General features: G+C 38.4%; 1 protein-coding gene across 3 annotated transcripts in view; it reads left to right on the forward strand.

Annotated features, from left to right (window-relative positions):
• Window positions 1-17704, forward strand: part of RANBP9 (RAN binding protein 9) — a 72995-nt gene that overhangs the window by 29718 nt on the left and 25573 nt on the right. For all 3 annotated transcript variants that reach the window (XR_015152538.1, XR_015152537.1, XM_086370247.1), the window contains exons 3-5: window positions 10203-10255; window positions 11169-11336; window positions 15525-15547. Coding sequence is in view for 1 of the 3 variants with exons in the window: in XM_086370247.1 (XP_086226373.1) it covers window positions 10203-10255; window positions 11169-11336; window positions 15525-15547 (244 nt within the window). In the remaining 2 variants the exon portion in view is untranslated. The remainder of the gene's footprint in view (window positions 1-10202; window positions 10256-11168; window positions 11337-15524; window positions 15548-17704) is intronic.

Consider the following 17704-nt stretch of genomic DNA (forward strand, 5'->3'; position numbering starts at 1 on the left):
TTTCTGAAGGAGATCAGCCCTGGGATTTCTTTGGAAGGAATGGTGCTAAAGCTGAAACTCCAGTACTTTGGCCACCTCATGCAAAGAGTTGACTCATTGGAAAAGACTCAGATGCTGGGAGGGATTGGGGGCAAGAGGAGAAGGGGACGACGGAGGATGAGATGGCTGGATGGCATCACTGACTTGATGGACGTGAGTGTGAGTGAACTCCGGGAGTTGGTGATGGACAGGGAGGCCTGGTGTGCTTGAGATTCATGGGGTCGCAAAAAGTCAGACGCGACTGAGCGACTGGTCTGATATTTATTCCTTTTATATTTTAGATTCCATATATAAGGGTAACATATAGTATTTGTTTTTCTTTGTCTGACTTATTTCGCTGAGCCTAGTACTCCGCAAGTCCTCCATGTTGTTGCAAGGGGCAGAATTCTTGGCTGCATGGCGCTGTGTGTGTGTGTGTGAGATCACATCTTCATCTGTTTGTGTGACACTTAAGTTGCTTCCATACCTTGGCTGTTGGAAATAATGCTGCCGTGAACACTAGGGTGCATGTATCTTTTAAAATCAGTGTTTTCATTGTCTTCAGGAGTGGAATTGCTGGATCACATGGTAGTCTGTTTTTAGAACTATTTTTAATTGACTACACCAATTTACATTCCCATGAACAGTGTACAAAGGTTCCCTTTGCTCCACGTCTTTGCTAGTATTTGTTATTTGGGGTCTTTGATGAGGGCTGTTCTGACAGGTGTGATGTGATAGCTCACTCTGGTTTTGACTGCTTTTCCCTGATGACTAACAGTGTGAAGAACCAGCTTTTGGGTTTTTTTTTTCCTCAGGTTTCCTGTTTTCAATTTCATTGATTTCTGCTCTGATTTTTATTATTTCTTCTCTTCCTAGGCTTTTATTTTTCTTAATTACTGATTTCCTAAGATAGAAGGATAAATTATTGATTTTAGATTATTATAATGTTCAGTACTATAGATTTTCCTGGAAGTACCTTTTTTAAGCTGCATCCCACAAATGTTGATAAGTTATGTTTTCATTTTTATTTAGTCTAAGATATTTTAAAATTTCTTTTGAGAAATCTTCTTTGTGACTTTAGCAGTGTGATGCTTCATCACTAAATAATTGGAGATTTTTCAGCTTTTGATATCTTGTTCAACTGCACTATTGGTTTCAGAGTATCCCTTGTATTATTTCAGTTTTTAAAATGTGAATCTGATCTTTCCTGGTCAATGTTTTTTGTGAACTTGAAAAGAATGTGTATTCTGATGTTTCTAGATGTGGATGTCAATGAAATCCAGTTGACTGATGGTGTTCTCTATATCCTTACTGGTTTTCCTCCTGCTGTCTGCCAATTACAGATGTCTCCAGTTATAATAGTGGATTTGACTGTTTTTCTGGGTAATTCTATCAGTTTTTGCCTCACATCTTGTGACATTTTGTTACTAGATGCATCAACATTAAGAATTGTTGTGCCTTCTTCAAGAATTGACACCCCACATAATGCTTCTCTTTATCCCTGATAATTTTCCTGGTTCTGAAATCCACTTTGTTTGAAACTAGTATAACTAGTCCAGCTGTCCTTTGATTAGTATTAGCACAGTGTACCTCTCTGCATCCCTTCATGTTAATCTGTCTGTGTCTTTATTATAAAATAGGTTTCTTGTAGACAGCACTGGTGGGTCTTATTCTCTTACTCAGTCCGTCAGTTTCTTTTGGTTGTTGTATTTAGACCTCTCACGTTGAAAATGTTGTTATAGTTGGGGTGGTATCAGCCTTTACAGGTGACGCAGATGCTTTCTGACAGATTGTAACCAATCGCTCCTTCTCAGCAGTACCAGCTACGTCACCGCTGCTTTTCTGCTTGCTTCTGAGCACCCTTGACATAACAATACTGTACCCAGAAGCACGGCCGTGTTCGCCAGACACATGAACTAACTTACGTGCCTGGACATGTGAACGCACGTTTGCATCTCAAAGTTCGCAGCTTGAAGATTCGTATGTAGGGGGCTTACTGCACATACTACCACTGTAAGCTTCTTGTCCATCGAGTCTTCTCACTCGGTCACTGCTGTTGAGTTTGAGCTTGTTTTTGTATGTCATGCAACACCTCAGACAGCTGCCAGCTGTCCTGGTTCACTCCTGGTTGTGAGCCACAGCTCTGCACATCTGGTGTTGCAAATCTCCCCTGTCCAATAACTCCTTCCACCACTTCTCAACTCACAAGCTTCAGTTCTATTTCACCAACTTCCCCGAGTAACCTTTAGGTCTTTCTCAGTGTAAGGTGCCGTATTTATTATAGTATTTATGTATTTATTGACAATTCAGCGTGTGTAAAACCATTGTTATTGAATTTTGGTAGTTTTTAATTGGATTTTTACCTTTTTAAAAAAAGATAGGATGAAGTTTTTGAATGTTGTGCTCTTAAACCCATTTGCTCCTTAAGCACTGTGGTTTTTATTGCATGATGTTGTATACTGCAATGATTTTAAGGAACTCAGATGTCATGATAATAGCAGAACTGACTGTAATTGCTGTATCCCATATCTGCCCATTCCTCTGTCCACCCAGCCATCCATCTTATTTTTTAATGCATTTCGAAGTAAGCAGACTTACGTCCTAATGATTATGGCATGCGTAGCGTTAACTAGAGTTTGATACTTGCTTACTGCTCTTTTAAAAATTATCATAAAAGTTACGTACTGTGAAGTCTGAAGTGTACCATTTGATGAGTAGAAGTGTTTCCTCCTCCTCTTTCCCAGTTAGGCCGTGTCCTCACTGTCTCAGAAGTGCCATTGCTTTCCTTTTGCCAGTTCCAGAGCTTCATATACAGGCAGACTTTGGAGAAATGGCAGGTTCAGTTTCAGACCACCACAGTGAAGCAAATATCACAGTAAAGCAAGTCCCATGAATTTTTTGGTTTCCCAGTACAAATGAGTTATGTTAACATTAAACTATCATCTGTTCATTGTGCAATACATAATGTCAAAAAAAAAAGTATATCCCTTAATTTAAAAGTACTTAATTGCTAAAAATGCTAATAATAATGGAAATGGTTGAAATATTACAAGAATTCCCAAAACGTGATAGAGACGCAAAGTGAGCGGATGCTGCTCGAAAGTCGGTGCTGACGGACCTTGTGGACGCAGGGTTGCCACAGACCTTCATTTGGTTGTTTTACAACTGTACAGCTGTTTTACAGCTGTATCTGTGAAGCTGAATAAAATGAGGTGTGTCTGCAAAAGGCGTCACAGAGCGTAGACCCTTTTGTCGATTTCTTTGATTCAGGATTGCATTTTTTAGGTCATCTGTGTTGTGTGTATCAGTACTTCATTTTCCATTTTATTTCTGAGTAGAACATGCCAGTTTGTGAATCCGTTCACTTGTTGATAGATACGTGGGCTGTTTGAGTTTTTCCTCTTTTGTGAAGAAAGTTCTCAGGAGCATGGTTAGACAAGTGTCTAGGTGCACGTGTTGCCTTCGTTTCTCTTCTGAGCGGAGCTGCAGGGTCTGGGGGTGAGCATCCACTCAGACGTACGAGAAACTGCCAGCCGTGTTCCCAAGGAGTTGCCCCATTGTACGTTCCCACCAGCAGTGTGTGAAAGTTATCCTTGTGCCAAGTTCTTGGCAGTGCTGGTGTGGCCAGTCTGAAACTGTCACCACCCTGCTGGCTGTGTGCTGGTGCCCTGTGGGGTTTAATTTCCCTTCTGTGGTGACCAGTAGTCACTGCAGTGCAGCGCTTCCACGTGCTTCGTGTTTATTTGCAGTTTTCTGTGATATTTTGTGAAGTGTCTATTGAAATCTTTTGTTCGTTTATAAAAATTAGATTGTCTTATGTCTTTGGGGCGAGTTTAATTTTGCTGATGTCTGACTTACGAGTTTGTTATTTTGTGCTTCTTGCTTTCTGTGTCCTAATAGGTATTTGCTTTATCCCCGTGTAAGTAAGATACTTTTACACGTTTTCTTTTAGAAGCTTTATACATTTAATCTTTGTGTTTAGGACTGTGATTCATTTTCAGTTGAGTTTTATGTATCGTGTGAGGTAGAGATCAATGTTGACTTTTCCAAATGGATACCAGTTCTGTCACTGTTGATAGAAAGACCTTCCTCACTCTTTGGGACTGTTTGGCACTCCTGTAAAAATGTTAAGTGACTGTCTAAGTGTGGGACTCTTTTGGGTCTCTTTCTGAATCCATTGCGTTGATTTGTTTGTTGATTCTTAATGCCAGTACCACACTGTCCTGATTACTCAGGTTTATGCTAGGTGAATCTTGAGGTCAAATGATGTAAGTCCTCCGTCTGTATTCTCTTTCGTACTTTCTTTTGCATATTTTAGATCCTGTTTATTTCAAACGTTAGAATAAGCCTGTCGGTTTTATAGAAACCTCCTAGCATGAGTATAATTGGATTGCATTGACTCTAGAGATCAATTTGGAGAGAATTGTAGCCTTAATAATATTGAGTCTTCTAGTCCATAAATGTGATGTATCTCTCCATTTATTTACATCTTCTTTAATTTCCCCATCATTGTTTGGTAATTTTCAGCTGAGAAATTCTACATGTCTTTTGTTCAGTTCTTAAATGTTTTATGCTTTCTGGTCCTTTTGTAGATGTAATTGTTTTAAAATTTTATCTTTTTAGTGTTTGCTGCCAGTATATACAAATAGAGCAGATACTTTTATATAGTAATTCTGTATCGTGCACCTGTATTTAAATTCACTTATTAACTTTACTGATTATTTTGTGTTTATCTTTTGTTAAAGTAGTGTTATTTACAGATAAAGTCAGATTTATTTCTTCCCCTTTTTCTTCAATAGGATGTTTTCATTAGATGAATATATTTATGTCTATATTTAGCTTTTAGCAATAAGCTATGCTGAACTCTAAAAATGTCATACCATTAATGTATGCAATATTTTTTAGTCAAATTAACCATTCATTTATTCATTCATTCGAAAATGTGTGTTGAGCACCTCCTCTGTGCCAGTCCTCCACTCTGCACGGAGAATAAAATGCTAATAGTCACAGTAACACAGTCCTTGTTATAAATTTGGCACACCTCTGAGTTGTTCCTTGCGTGTGAAAGCCAATGAGGTAGGTTTCGTTATTATCAACAGAATGTTAAAATGAGTAACTTGGCCAGTAAGTTCTCTTTACTCTTGACTAGGGGTCATGTTATACTGTGTCTTTATATGTCAGGTAATTTTGAATTGCATGTTGTAACTGGATTATAATTTTTAAAATTAACAATATTTTTTCAGTAAGTTTAATGACATTTCATAATTTTCTTTGCTAATTGTCATTTCTTTGTCGCACACATTTCCTTCTGGTTTCGCTGGACTTCCTACTGAAGTCTGTTCTCAAATAGTTCTTTTGTGAGCATTTGTGGATAGTAGAGTTTTAGCTTTTTATGCCATAGAATGCCTTGTTTTGCCGTCATTCTTGGATGAGGCTTTACCTGGGATTAGATGCTGGGTTGACAGTTCTTTACTCTAGGTGCTTTGTGCCGTTGTTTACTGTCACCAGCTGCTGCTGGAGAGCAGTCAGCTTTCGTTTTCATTGTCATTCCTTCTGACATGATCTGCCTCTCTCTTGGAAGCTTTTAGGATTTTGTTTGTATCGATAGTCTATAGTGTGTGTGTGTGGATCTATTTTTACCTTTCTCAGTGTGTGATGTGCACTTTCAACTTAACCAAAATATTTTTTAGTTGTGGGAAATCACTAGCTAAACTATCTCAGTAAATACTGGTGTTCCACTGTACTTTTTAATAATGGTGATTCCATTTTTTTTCTTTAACATAATCCTAAATGTATGTATTTTTTAAATGCTTTTTCTTTTTAATCGTACTCTCCATTGATGTCTTCTAGAATGAATTCACATTCCAGTTGTGTATTTCGTTGGTCTTATGTACCTTTTTGGGGGGCTTCCTGTGTAGCTCAGCGGGTTAAGAACCTGCCGGTAGTGCAGGGGACTCTGTTCGATTCCTGGGTTGGAAAGTTCCCCTGGAGAAGGGATAGGCTACCCACTCCAGTGTTCTTGGGCTTCCCAGGTGGCTCAGACAGTAAAGAATCTGCCTGCACAAGAATATACAATGGAGAAAAGACAGTCTCTTTAACAAGTGGTGCTGGGAAAACTGGTCAACCACTTGTAAAAGAATGAATCTAGAACACTTTCTAACACCATACACAAAAATAAACTCAAAATGGATTAAAGATCTAAATGTAAGACCAGAAACTATGAAACTCCTAGAGGAAAACATAGGCAAAACACTCTCTGACATAAATCACAGCAGGATCCACCTCCTAAAGTAATAGAAATGAAAGCAAAAATAAACAAATTAAACTTAAAAACTTTTGCACAATGAAGGAAACTATAAGCAAGGTGAAAAGACAGCCTTCAGAATGGGAGAAAATAATAGCAAACAAAGCAACTGACAAAGAATTAATCTCAAAAATATACAGGCAGCTCATGCTGCTCAATTCCAGAAAAATAAATGACCCAATCAAAAAATGGGCCAAAGAACTAAACAGATATTTCTCCAAAGAAGACATACAGATGGCTAACAAACACATGAAAAGATGCTCAACATCACTCATTATCAGAGAAATGCAAATCAAAACCACAATGAGGTACCATCTCATGCCAGTCAGAATGGTTACTATCAAAAAGTCTACAAACAGTAAATGCTGGAGAAGGTGCGGGAGAAAAGGGAACCCTCTTACACTGTTGCTGGGAATGAAAACTAGTACAGCCACTATGGAGAACAGTGTGGAGACACCTTAAAAAACTGGAAATAGAACTGCCATACGACCCAGCAATCCCACTGCTGGGCATATACCCTGAGGAAACCAGAATTGAAAGAGACACGTGTACCCCAGTGTTCATCACAGCACTGTTTATAATAGCCAGGACACGGAAGCAACCAACCTAGATGTCCATCGGCAGACGAATGGATAAGAAAGCAGTGGTACATATACACAATGGAGTATTACTCAGCCATTAAAAAGAATACATTTGAATCAGTTCTAATGAGGTGGATGAAACTGGAGCCTATTATACAGAGTGAAGTAAGCCAGAAAGAGAAACACCAATACAGTATATTAACACATATATTAGAAAGATGGTAATGATGACCCTATATGCAGGACAGCAAAAGAGACACAGATGTAAAGAACAGACTTTTGGACTCTGTGGGAGAAGGAGAGGGTGGGATGATTTGCGAGAATAGCATTGAAACATGTATATTAGCATATATGAAACAGATCGCCAGTCCAGGTTTGATGCATGGAACAGGGTATTCAGGGCCGGTGCACTGGGATGACTCTGAGGGATGAGATGGGGAGGGAGGTGGGAGGGGGGTTCAGGATGGGGAACCCATGGCTGATTGATGTGAATGTATGGCAAAAATCACTACAGTATTGTAAAGTAATTAGCCTCCAATTAAATAAATTTTCTAAAAAAAGAATCTGCCTGCTTTGTGGGAGACCGGGGTTCAATTCCTGGGTTGGAAAGATACCCTGGAGGAGGGCATGGCAACCCACTCCAGTATGCTTGCCTGGAGAATTCCCATGGACAGAGGAGCCTGGCGGGCTACAGATCATGGGGTCTCAAAGATTCGGACACAGTCAAACATGGTACATTTTTGGTGTATTTTAGAATTTTGTTTTTGTGGCATTATTTTAATTAGGAAGGTAAACATTTTTCTTCACTTTGTTTATCTAGTTCTATACTTTTCTCTTTATTACAGTTTATAGTTGCTTTCTAACTCCTGGGCCCTCAGTCGAAAGCCTGGTCTGCATTAGGGTTTCCAGGTTCTTTATTCAGGGTGAGTGTTGCAGGGTGAGTCACAGATGGAGTCAGTAACTTTGTCCAGCTCTTAGCTGCTCCTTCTCCCTCCCCCTTAACTAGGCCACAGTGTCAGATGAGCTTTAGCCAAGGCCGCGGGTGGTATCTGTGTTTTCTTCCCTTCAGGAGGGGAGCCTCTTCCCTGTGGGCTCTAAGCAGTGAGCAGGGCTGATGATCCACTGTGGAGCCCTGTTAGCCTCGGTGCCTCAGGAGGAACTCCTCCCCGTTCATGGGTGTCCGCAGGCCCAGAGCTGTCCCTGCTTACTTTGTGCTGCTTCTTGGAGGCTCTCTTGTAACTCACTACTTTCTTTAAACATAAATAATTACATTATATGCTGTATTTTCAACAGAGGGGCTGAATCAGAACACCAACTTATCGAGTCTCGACTAGACATCCAACACGTTTCTTCTTGTTTTGTCATTGTTGTGTGCCTGGACACACAACTCTTGTTGGTCATACTGCACTTGTGAATTCCATTATCTGTGAATGGTAATATCTAGTAGGACAGACACTAAGTTATCTTTTATTTAACTTTGTCTTGATCACAATTTTCTATTTTTACATAAGAACTTTAAAATCACCTTGTCTAGTTTTAAAAAGATAGACTCATTTGGAGTCTTATCTTGAACCTCAGTACACATATATATTGATTTTAGAAAGATTGCTATTCTTACGCTGTTACGTTATCCAGATACTCAAATACTCGTTTATTATCACTTTTAAGATAGCACTTTTGAGCTTTACTTGAGCTCTTTATTCATACGTGCATGCTAAGTCCCTTCAGTTGTGTCCGACTCTTTGTAACCTTATGGATGTAGCCCGCCAGGCTCCTTTGTCCATTGGATTCTCCAGGCAAGAATTCTAGAGTGGGTTGCCATTTCCTTCTCCAGGGAATATTCCCGACCCAGGGATCGATCCCGTGTCTCTTAAGTCTCCTGCTTTGGCAGGCAGGTTCTTTACCACCAGCATCACCTGGGAAGCCTCCATCCTTAATGATACCCCTGTTTTATAGTGTCTGTGGTTATTATGATGGGTATCTATAGATTCTCCTTCCTTTCTCTAGCTGATTATTACTAGGAAAGAAATTAAAATATTTCTCTTACATTCAGTCATTTTCCAAAAGTGTATTAGTTGCTCAGTTGTGTCAGCTCTTTGCGACCTCATGGACTGTAGCCTGTCAAGTTCCTCTATCCATGAAATTCTCCAGGCAAGAATACTGGAGTGGGTGTCTATTACCTTCTACAGGGGGATCTTAAATTTTCCCAAAATACCTAGTTAATTCTAAAAACTTATATTCCATAGTTTCCGAGGTATATAATCAGAGCAACTACAATTAATATAATTTTATATCTTGTAATATTTATACTTATCTAGTTCTCTTATTAAACTAAAACCTCTAAGACAATGTTTAAAAGTTGTAGGCATCTCTATGCCTGATTTTATTGGAAATGACTTAAGTGTTTCACTGTTGAATACCTTGCTTGTTGCGTTCAGTTCAGTTCAGTTCAGTCGCTCAGTCGTGTCTGACTCTTTGTGACCCCATGAATCGCAGCACGCCAGGCCTCCCTTAGATTTGGCAAAAAGTGTGTCTTATTTAGGTACTTCCCTTTTATTTTTATTTGAATTTTTATTAGGAGTGGTAGCTGAATTCATCAAATACCATTTTAAATCTTGCACAATTAGCAATTTAACTAATTGTTAACTAATGGACTCAGTTTGCTTTTTAAAGTTTTTTAAATGAATTGCATACCTTAATGATTACCTTTTGCTCTAGTATTTCTTTTGTAGAGATAATTTTGTTCTCGTGTTTTATACATTAATAATTAAGGCTTTCATGTTTAAGTCCATATCGTCAGTTTGCCTGAATACTTTCGGAAAACCAATACATAGTTACCCTGTAGCACATACTTTTTAGGATATTTAGGTATTGCAGATGCTCTTATCTGAATTGGATACTTTTTCAAATTTGTCTCCATGTCTTTGTTGAGGGAGGGGAGGAACTAGATTTTTACTGTGTCCTTTTAAAAGCCACATGCCCCGCTGTACTTTTTGTTAGAATTCTTAATTCCAAATATGTATGTGTAGATAAGTTGGAAAGATTTTTATAATTGTAAGAATACATAAGTAATTCTTTGGGTATGTTTATGAATGATGCTATAGGAATGTACTGTCAGTCTGGGTTTTGTTGTTGCTTAATACTGCCCTTTTTGCTTTTTCATGAATTCTAAGAATTTTTTTGTAGCTACCCTGTGCAGTTCATCTTGGGCTTAATTCTGATAATGTTTGGGAGTGTTTGGTAATTTATACATATATATAACTATAATCAGCTTTTCTTTCTTCCTTTTTTTTAAACAGTTACATGGGAATCGGTCTTTCTGCTCAAGGCGTGAACATGAACAGACTACCAGGTACACTTGTAATTGAATTACAGTGCGGTCTTATGGCTAACTCTGGCTAAAATGGCAAGTAATAACTCGAGATATTAAGTACATCAATCTTCTATATTTTTAATCGCTGTATGAGTTCAGAGTTGAAGCTAAATGGTTTTAATAAATTTTATGCTATTTTGCAAAATATGCCATGCCTCGTTTTGTTTTGCTTGTTTTTGTTTTGTGTGTTGGTATTTTGAACTTCTAGTACATAATGATATCAGCTACTTTAGATGTTTTAATTGGTTGGTTCTGTCTCCTACCCAACACATTCCTGACTTCTAGGAATTCCCCATTTTCAGTTGTTTAATACTCTGGGTATCTAGGCTGATGTTAAAAGTAAACGAAGGAGAAAAAAAGCAAAGGAAGGAAGGTGTGAAACACAGTGGTAGACTGTTTTCCTAAAACCATTAATTGTACCAAGTGATTCTTCGATTATATTTTCTGATGTTCTGCTTACTAATGTTAAAAATTAACTTTAGAGGAAACTGCTTGAAAATTGAGAGAAAAATCTTGTGTGTTATTTTAAACTCTGTGTGTGTTTAAACCAAATCAAAGCAAAATTCCTTCGGTCTGTTAGCAAAGGAAATATGCATGAGACTGCGTCTTGCTGTTTGTTTGCTTTTTCTGTTAAGAGTCCTCTCTGAGACATAGTTTAGCGTTCTGTGTGGCAGATTTACTTTTGTTAATGTTGTAAGCAGTGTTTTAATACAGAATTTATGTACTGTGATTGTTGAGAATTTAAATGTACTGTTGGAAATTTTACCTTTGGAAAGGGGAAATTTACAGAGATTGTACTGTTCTTGCTTGTGTTGTTATAAATTTGCTGAATAGTTCTAGTATGGGGCAACCTTACTTTTCACTGTAAATATACTGAAACTTTCTCTTTTAGGCTGGGATAAACATTCGTATGGTTACCATGGTGATGATGGACATTCATTTTGTTCTTCTGGAACGGGACAACCTTATGGACCAACTTTTACAACTGGTGACGTCATTGGCTGTTGTGTCAACCTTATCAACAACACCTGCTTCTACACCAAGAATGGACACAGTTTAGGTACTAAAGTAACCAGATGGGGTGCTTATGTACTTACAGCATGGTAGTAATGGTTATTATGTAATTCTCCTTTATGAGTAGATGCCTCTGGAGATTATTTCTTTGTTCTTTCTAGGTAGAAGCTGAGAAAATGGTGAAAATTTAAATCTGAAGTATTATGTAATGGGCACATATTCAATTAAAAATCTTAATTTTTTACGTTGAAGGCCACATGATATCACACCTGTGGGACTAACTAGAAATAACTGCATGCTCAGATATTTATTCTAACAGTGGAAATGCTGCATGCTTTCTGCTCTGCTTTGAATAAAGCCCTTCACAGTATGATCCAGTTTTCTAGATACCGGGTGCCGAGAAAAAAGCCGTCAGTTTTTAGTATAATATGAGGGTAATGACAGAGCATGGAAAAGCTTATGCTCCCAGCGAAATGAAGGGCATTGACATACTGAAAAATCAGGCCTGCTAACAAAAAATTAACAAAGATTGTAACTATAAGCTAGTTCTGCAAAAGGGAGCAGAACTAAAATGAGCAAATGATAACAAAACTTCTAAAAGACAGCTGGCAAATAGATAGATTAGTGAAAACATGAGAAAATCACTCCGCTGTAAGACTAACAGGAAATTAGGGGTTTTGGTTGAATATCTGTACTACTTCAGATTTAATACTTTTATGCTCCCTTTTCTTAGATTTTTTTTGTCTTTGTTTTGTATTAAAGTAAGTATAAAGGATAGCAAGGTTGATGCTTTAAAAAAAAGTTTCATATTTTTAACTGTTTAGAACATTCTTGATTTATAGCAGGTTATTTCTGATGAGATAAAGTGAAAGAAGGCATCAACTAATCCCCAAAGGCAGAAGATTCAGTTTGCTTATAAACAGTATTTAAAAATTAAACTACAGATAGTATGCTTAGACATATAATAAATATTCTTTAATATAGTGCAAAAACTATTCTGTAATTTAATAGTAGAGAATTCTAAATTTTGGGCTATGTTGGTAATAGTTATTTGGGTTTTTTAGTGTCTCGACATACTCCTTATATAATGTTACTGTCTTAGTCATAGTTAGTTACATTTGGCTTAAAACTTTTCCTTCTGATTATTACTGTTGATTCTGAAGTTCTGTGCTGGCTAACTTAAAAGCTCTCACAAGTCCACAGAGACTCTTAACATTCTTTTCAGTACAAGACTGTTGATAAAGGATGCCATGTATGGTGTGTGTATTTGTGATCTGATTGTTATTGGCAGACTGGTTTCCAGAAGGACACAGCCCTTCTAGTTTGTTGTTGCTCTTCAGGCTCTGTCTGACTTGTCAAAGCAGTTAACTGGGATAGTCTTCATTGGCTTGGCTGCTTAAGGTATTTAAGATCTTAAACCAGAAGTCTGCCTTCAGGTAGGACCTTTGGTTCAGTACTGCAAAGATGACATTTTTAAAACCAAAATGAATTTTTTTATAGTTTGCAAAAACTTTATTTCAGAGAAATTTTATTTTGGGACTTGAGAAGATCATAGGTGATGTGATATTATTTTTTTTCCTATTAGATTTTCACAAGCATTTACATTGAGATTTTTCTCTTGCGTAAGGAAGTTGTTTTTAAAATATGTTGTTGTTGTTCAGTCCCTAAGTTGTGTCCGACTCTTTGTGACCCCATGAACTGCAGCACATGGGATGCTGTTTAAGAACAAGGGTACTTGATGGAAGCATGTTCTAAAATTGTCAGTTTGAAACAGTTGGCATTATTCATTCATAAACCTAATATGTGTTTGTCAAGCACATGGAGGGTCAGGATAGCAGTGGTCAGTATGGGAGTTCAGTTGTCTGGGTTTTTCTCCTGGCTTGGGCTTGTGACCTTAGGCGAGTTACTTACAGATCTGTGTGCCTCAGATCATAAAACCAGATCGCTGTAACATGTGCCTGTTGAGGTTGCTGGGGTGGACTGAAGTGATGCACGTGAAGCTAAGTGATTGCCATACACTTAGTGAGTGCTCAGTAAGTGGTGTTCATTGTCGTTTGCCAGACTCTGGCCCAGGTGCTGGGGATGCAGTGAGCAAGAATTATTCCTCTGGAGCAGAGGTCAGCAAGCTATGATGGCCCACGGGCCAGATCAGTCTCGTGTCTGCTTTCTAAGTAAAGTGTCACTGAAACCCAGTCACCACCACCCCCACCCCTGGTTCATTTGCTTTCTGTATGTGGCTGCTGTCCTGCTACTGTAGCAGAATTAAGTAGTTGAAACAAGCCCAGAGAGCTGACCCCTTACAGAGTAATGTGTTTCTCTCTGGACCAGATTCTAGCATCTAGAAGATAAAATATTACTCAGCTACTTTTCCCTTGTATTTCGCAAAATGGATAATTTGTGCCCCAAAGCTTGGTACATGCTTAGTTTCTGTCTCATGGAGGTTTTCAAAATGTATATTTACTTACTGTATAAAGAGAAATGAAGGGGGTTTTGAGGAAATAATTAAAGGAGAAACATTTCAGTATGCAAGTTAATTCATTTGAATTTTTAAATTTTGTTATAATTCTTCAGTAGACAGTTACTTTTCTAAAAGTCTCTTGATAATCAGATTAGGAAATTGGGAAAAAATTGTTTTCTGTGTAAAACTTAAATAATTGTTCAGCTTGTTAAAGTGCCATTTTTGTGGTCTGAATATGTATAGGTTGTGTTTAATATATTTGACAGTGTTCAAAAGTGTTATTCTATAGAATTAAGTTGGATACTTCATTAGAGATTTTGGTAAAGTGAGGAAGGATCTCAGTAATTACTGACAAAAGTAAATTTTTGCTTAAACGATATAAATTTAGACAGTCTTTATCGATAGACATTTTTGAAGGAAAGTGATTAGGCTGCTGTTTTATGAAAGGTGGTAAAATTATATATGGTCATGTTTTATTTATTCTTGCTGTTTTCTTTGTTCTTTTTAGTTTTCTGAAATTTTTAGGATAAATTCTCACATTTGTTTGGCCCACAATCACTTTACTTTCTGTTTATTAATGAAACTAAAGGTAATCTGAACGTTTTCACTTTTGACAAGTTAACATATGAGTTTACTGGTTTTTAAAAGTCATAAAAACAGTATTTTAATTACAAAGCACTATTTTTACATTTATTTCAAGGCATATATAGTAGAGATTTATAGTCAGTTTGCCTTTTAACTTTATTACTTTAATGAATAGAGTCAGATGTATTTTCTGAAGGCACAGCACAACGGTAGAGCTACAGACTCTCAACCGGGAAGAGACCTTAAAGATGATGTTTCAACAGGAGGGCCCTCATTATTTTAGGTGGTGATCATCACCATAGAGGGCGGGATGCTGGCATGGTTTGACTTTGTCTTAATGTGTGTTTAAACTGAAGAACTGCGATTAGCCAAGTCAGCAGTACCACCCCCTCCCATTATTATAGAGCTCAGTCTTTTTAAACATATGACTGAGGTCCTATAGAAATATCTGGTTTGTTTATTATCTTATTTTCAGCTAAGTAATTTATTTGAATATTTAAAGGGTGATTACATCATCACTTTGGGATGTCAGTAGATTTATTCCAGTGATGTTGCCATTGTTCAAATGTATTTGGTACATAACTGTTGAAATTACTGTCAGAGGGCATTTAAGAGAAATTTTCAACTGTATGTATCTTTGTCCTTTGAAAGAGGAATTAATTTTGTTTTCTAGAGTGATCAAAACTTTGTATTTTTATGAGAATTTTTTAAAGTAAACAAAGCTACTATATTTTCTATTCACCCCTTTTTGTAACAGAAAATCTTTCCTTTTCCCTTAAAATTATTTAAAAGCTAAATCTAGGTAAGGAAGATTTAAATAACAAGGCCAGATAAAGCAGCTTAGGTGTCAGTCAGAAATTAAATGTAATTATTTTGCAACCAGTTTTCTTTTTCCTCACATAGCTTTGAATATTTATCTGAAACCATTTCAGAAATCCTGGAGGCAACTACCGTACCCCAGAAATAAAATTGGCGTGTCCCTAACAAGGGTCACGAGCTTGACACAGGATGGCATTCACTCAGACCTGCATAAGTGTTATTGAGAGAAAAATTAGTCTTGTTATTTTATATTTAGCTTTTTAATTTTTTCCTTCCTTTGCTGTATTTTCCCTTCTTTTTGGTGAGAAATTCAGCTTGTCACCATACTCTGCCTGAAAAACGACTTCTAACGCCATTTTCCTTTCCTTTTAGGTATCGCTTTCACCGACTTACCGGTAAGACAGACTTTCTTGTAAAAGTAGTTTTGTATTTTTAATTAAAAGAAGTATATAGAAACTAGTACTACTCACGTTTAAAATGCAGTCTTACTGATAATAAGTTTATAAGCCGTGCCGCACGTGCACCAGAGCGCCTTTCATGAGCTGCCATCGGTGCGGACCGGCAGAAAGTAAGCCGAGTTGCACTGGGCCCCGCTGCCCAGGGGAACTTAGCTGTGGCTGAGAACCAAATCGGACATGTTTGTTTAGAAGACACTTTTTAGTATCACTGTGGATTCGTTTGAAATATGTTTCTCTTTTATTGTTGGGCTTTTTAGTAAGTGGCTGTGTGACAGTCATTTACTAATTCAGCGTCTGTTGATGCCACTGTGTGGCGAGTTCTCTGCTTGCTTTTATTCAACAAAACAGATGGAGGTCTCTGTCCTTTCGGAGTATTCAAGTTGAGGACCTTAATAAATAATGCATTAAAAATATTTTTAAAAATTTAAATACTTTTTAAAGGGAGAAAACAGTAGTGCCTGAGAGGACCAAAGACAGAACCCAGGTGGCACAGTTTGCTCACCGTTGTTCAAGGTAATTGCTGAGCAGAATCTTTGGAGGAAGCGAGGATATGGAGAACGAGAACGTTCCAGGCAGAGGGAGTAGTTAGGGGGCGGGCACTCAGGCAGGAGCGCATGGGGCGTGTTTGAAGAGCGTGCAGGGAGGTAGAGAGACTGAGGCGGGCGGAGTCAGACCCCAGGGTGGGGCGGAGTCAGACCCGAGGGCGGGGGCCGTTGTGAGCACCTGGGCATTGACTCTGAATGAAGGACGCTGACAGTGCAGAGGTTAGCTGTTGTGATACACCGGATGACAGAGAGACGGCAGCTGGGGGAGTAAAGACAGAAACAAGCCAACTGTGAGGGGCTGCTGCAGAAACTCAGGCAGGAGATGCTGGTGACTCAGCCTCTGGAGACATAAGGAGTGGTTCCATTCCGGACGCCTTACATCCCAAATCTAAGCCTCTGTCAGTTGTAACAGGCATCATATATAGCCCTAAAGGGAGTGGGGACTAATAAACTCTGATACAGCGCTTTCTTATCATTTAGGACTGATAGTTTATATTCACTGATCTCTTCAGATATTTAAATCTATTAATAAACTTTTGATCGGTATCATTTATTGTATGCCTGAAACAGAACTTTAAGAAGCAGTGACCAGTGAGTAGGGCAGGAGGAGGACTAAGAATTGGGTGCCCTTCAGAGCCAACTGAAGAAGATCTGTCCGGAAGGAAGGAGAAGCCAGCGTGTCAGATGCCGCTGTGATGTATCGCGTCACACGGGCTGAGGATTGACCGGCGGGCTTATTGTCAGGGTTAGCAGGGTGTCTGCTTGCTGTTGAGAATGATACAGTAGCAAGAAAAACAGGGGATGTTGTATATCCAGAGGGAAAGTAGCCGTGATCCTGCCCTTGAATGGACAGGGGGTGATCCCGTGCGTGAGTGGAAAGGAGAGGCTTTCGAGAAGAGTGTCTGGTGGGGGCGGCTGGGTGTTGGTCCAGGTGCAGGTTAGAGGGCCCAGGTAGCTCAGTCTTGTTGCAGACGTTTTGCTCAGACTCTCCGAGTCACGTGGATTTGGTGAAAGGGCGTATATAGCTGGTTTGATTTTTTTTTTTTTTCTTTCTTTCTTCTCCCAGTTTTTGTGGCTCTAAGCAAGTAAAATCAACTTGTCAGTAGATTTTGTTCCTTACTGACAGATAGTGGTGATCATTTTAAAAAGGCGTAGCTAGTTTTAGATATGTTGACTGTTTGGGGTTGCCTTCTGATCATTTTTTGTCCCATTTTAGAATCACCAGTTATATTTTTTGCCTTGTCTTTAATTAGCCAAGGGTGATGTTCATTTCTACCTCAGTGGGTAAAGTGGTGGTTAGGGTGGTGGTTGTAAGTTTTCTGTTAATAACACAGTGGTTCTGAGAGCTCTTTATTTTTGTGACTGTGAGATCTTCTGGGACTTCCACACACAACATATCATTTTTCTACTTAAAAAGGAAAGAAAGTTAGTCTTTCTCTTAGAGTCCCCACCACCTGTGATCCTTCACTAGACAGTCACAGCAGTCAGCCTCCGTGGAGGGGATGTTTACAGAAAAAAAGCTTACCTATTATGGAACCAGAGGGTGCTT

Source organism: Bos grunniens, chromosome 23, assembly GCF_055505025.1.
Source record: "Bos grunniens cultivar Pamir isolate PY7600 chromosome 23, Bosgru_T2T1.0, whole genome shotgun sequence".
NCBI classification, from domain to species: Eukaryota; Metazoa; Chordata; class Mammalia; order Artiodactyla; family Bovidae; genus Bos; species Bos grunniens.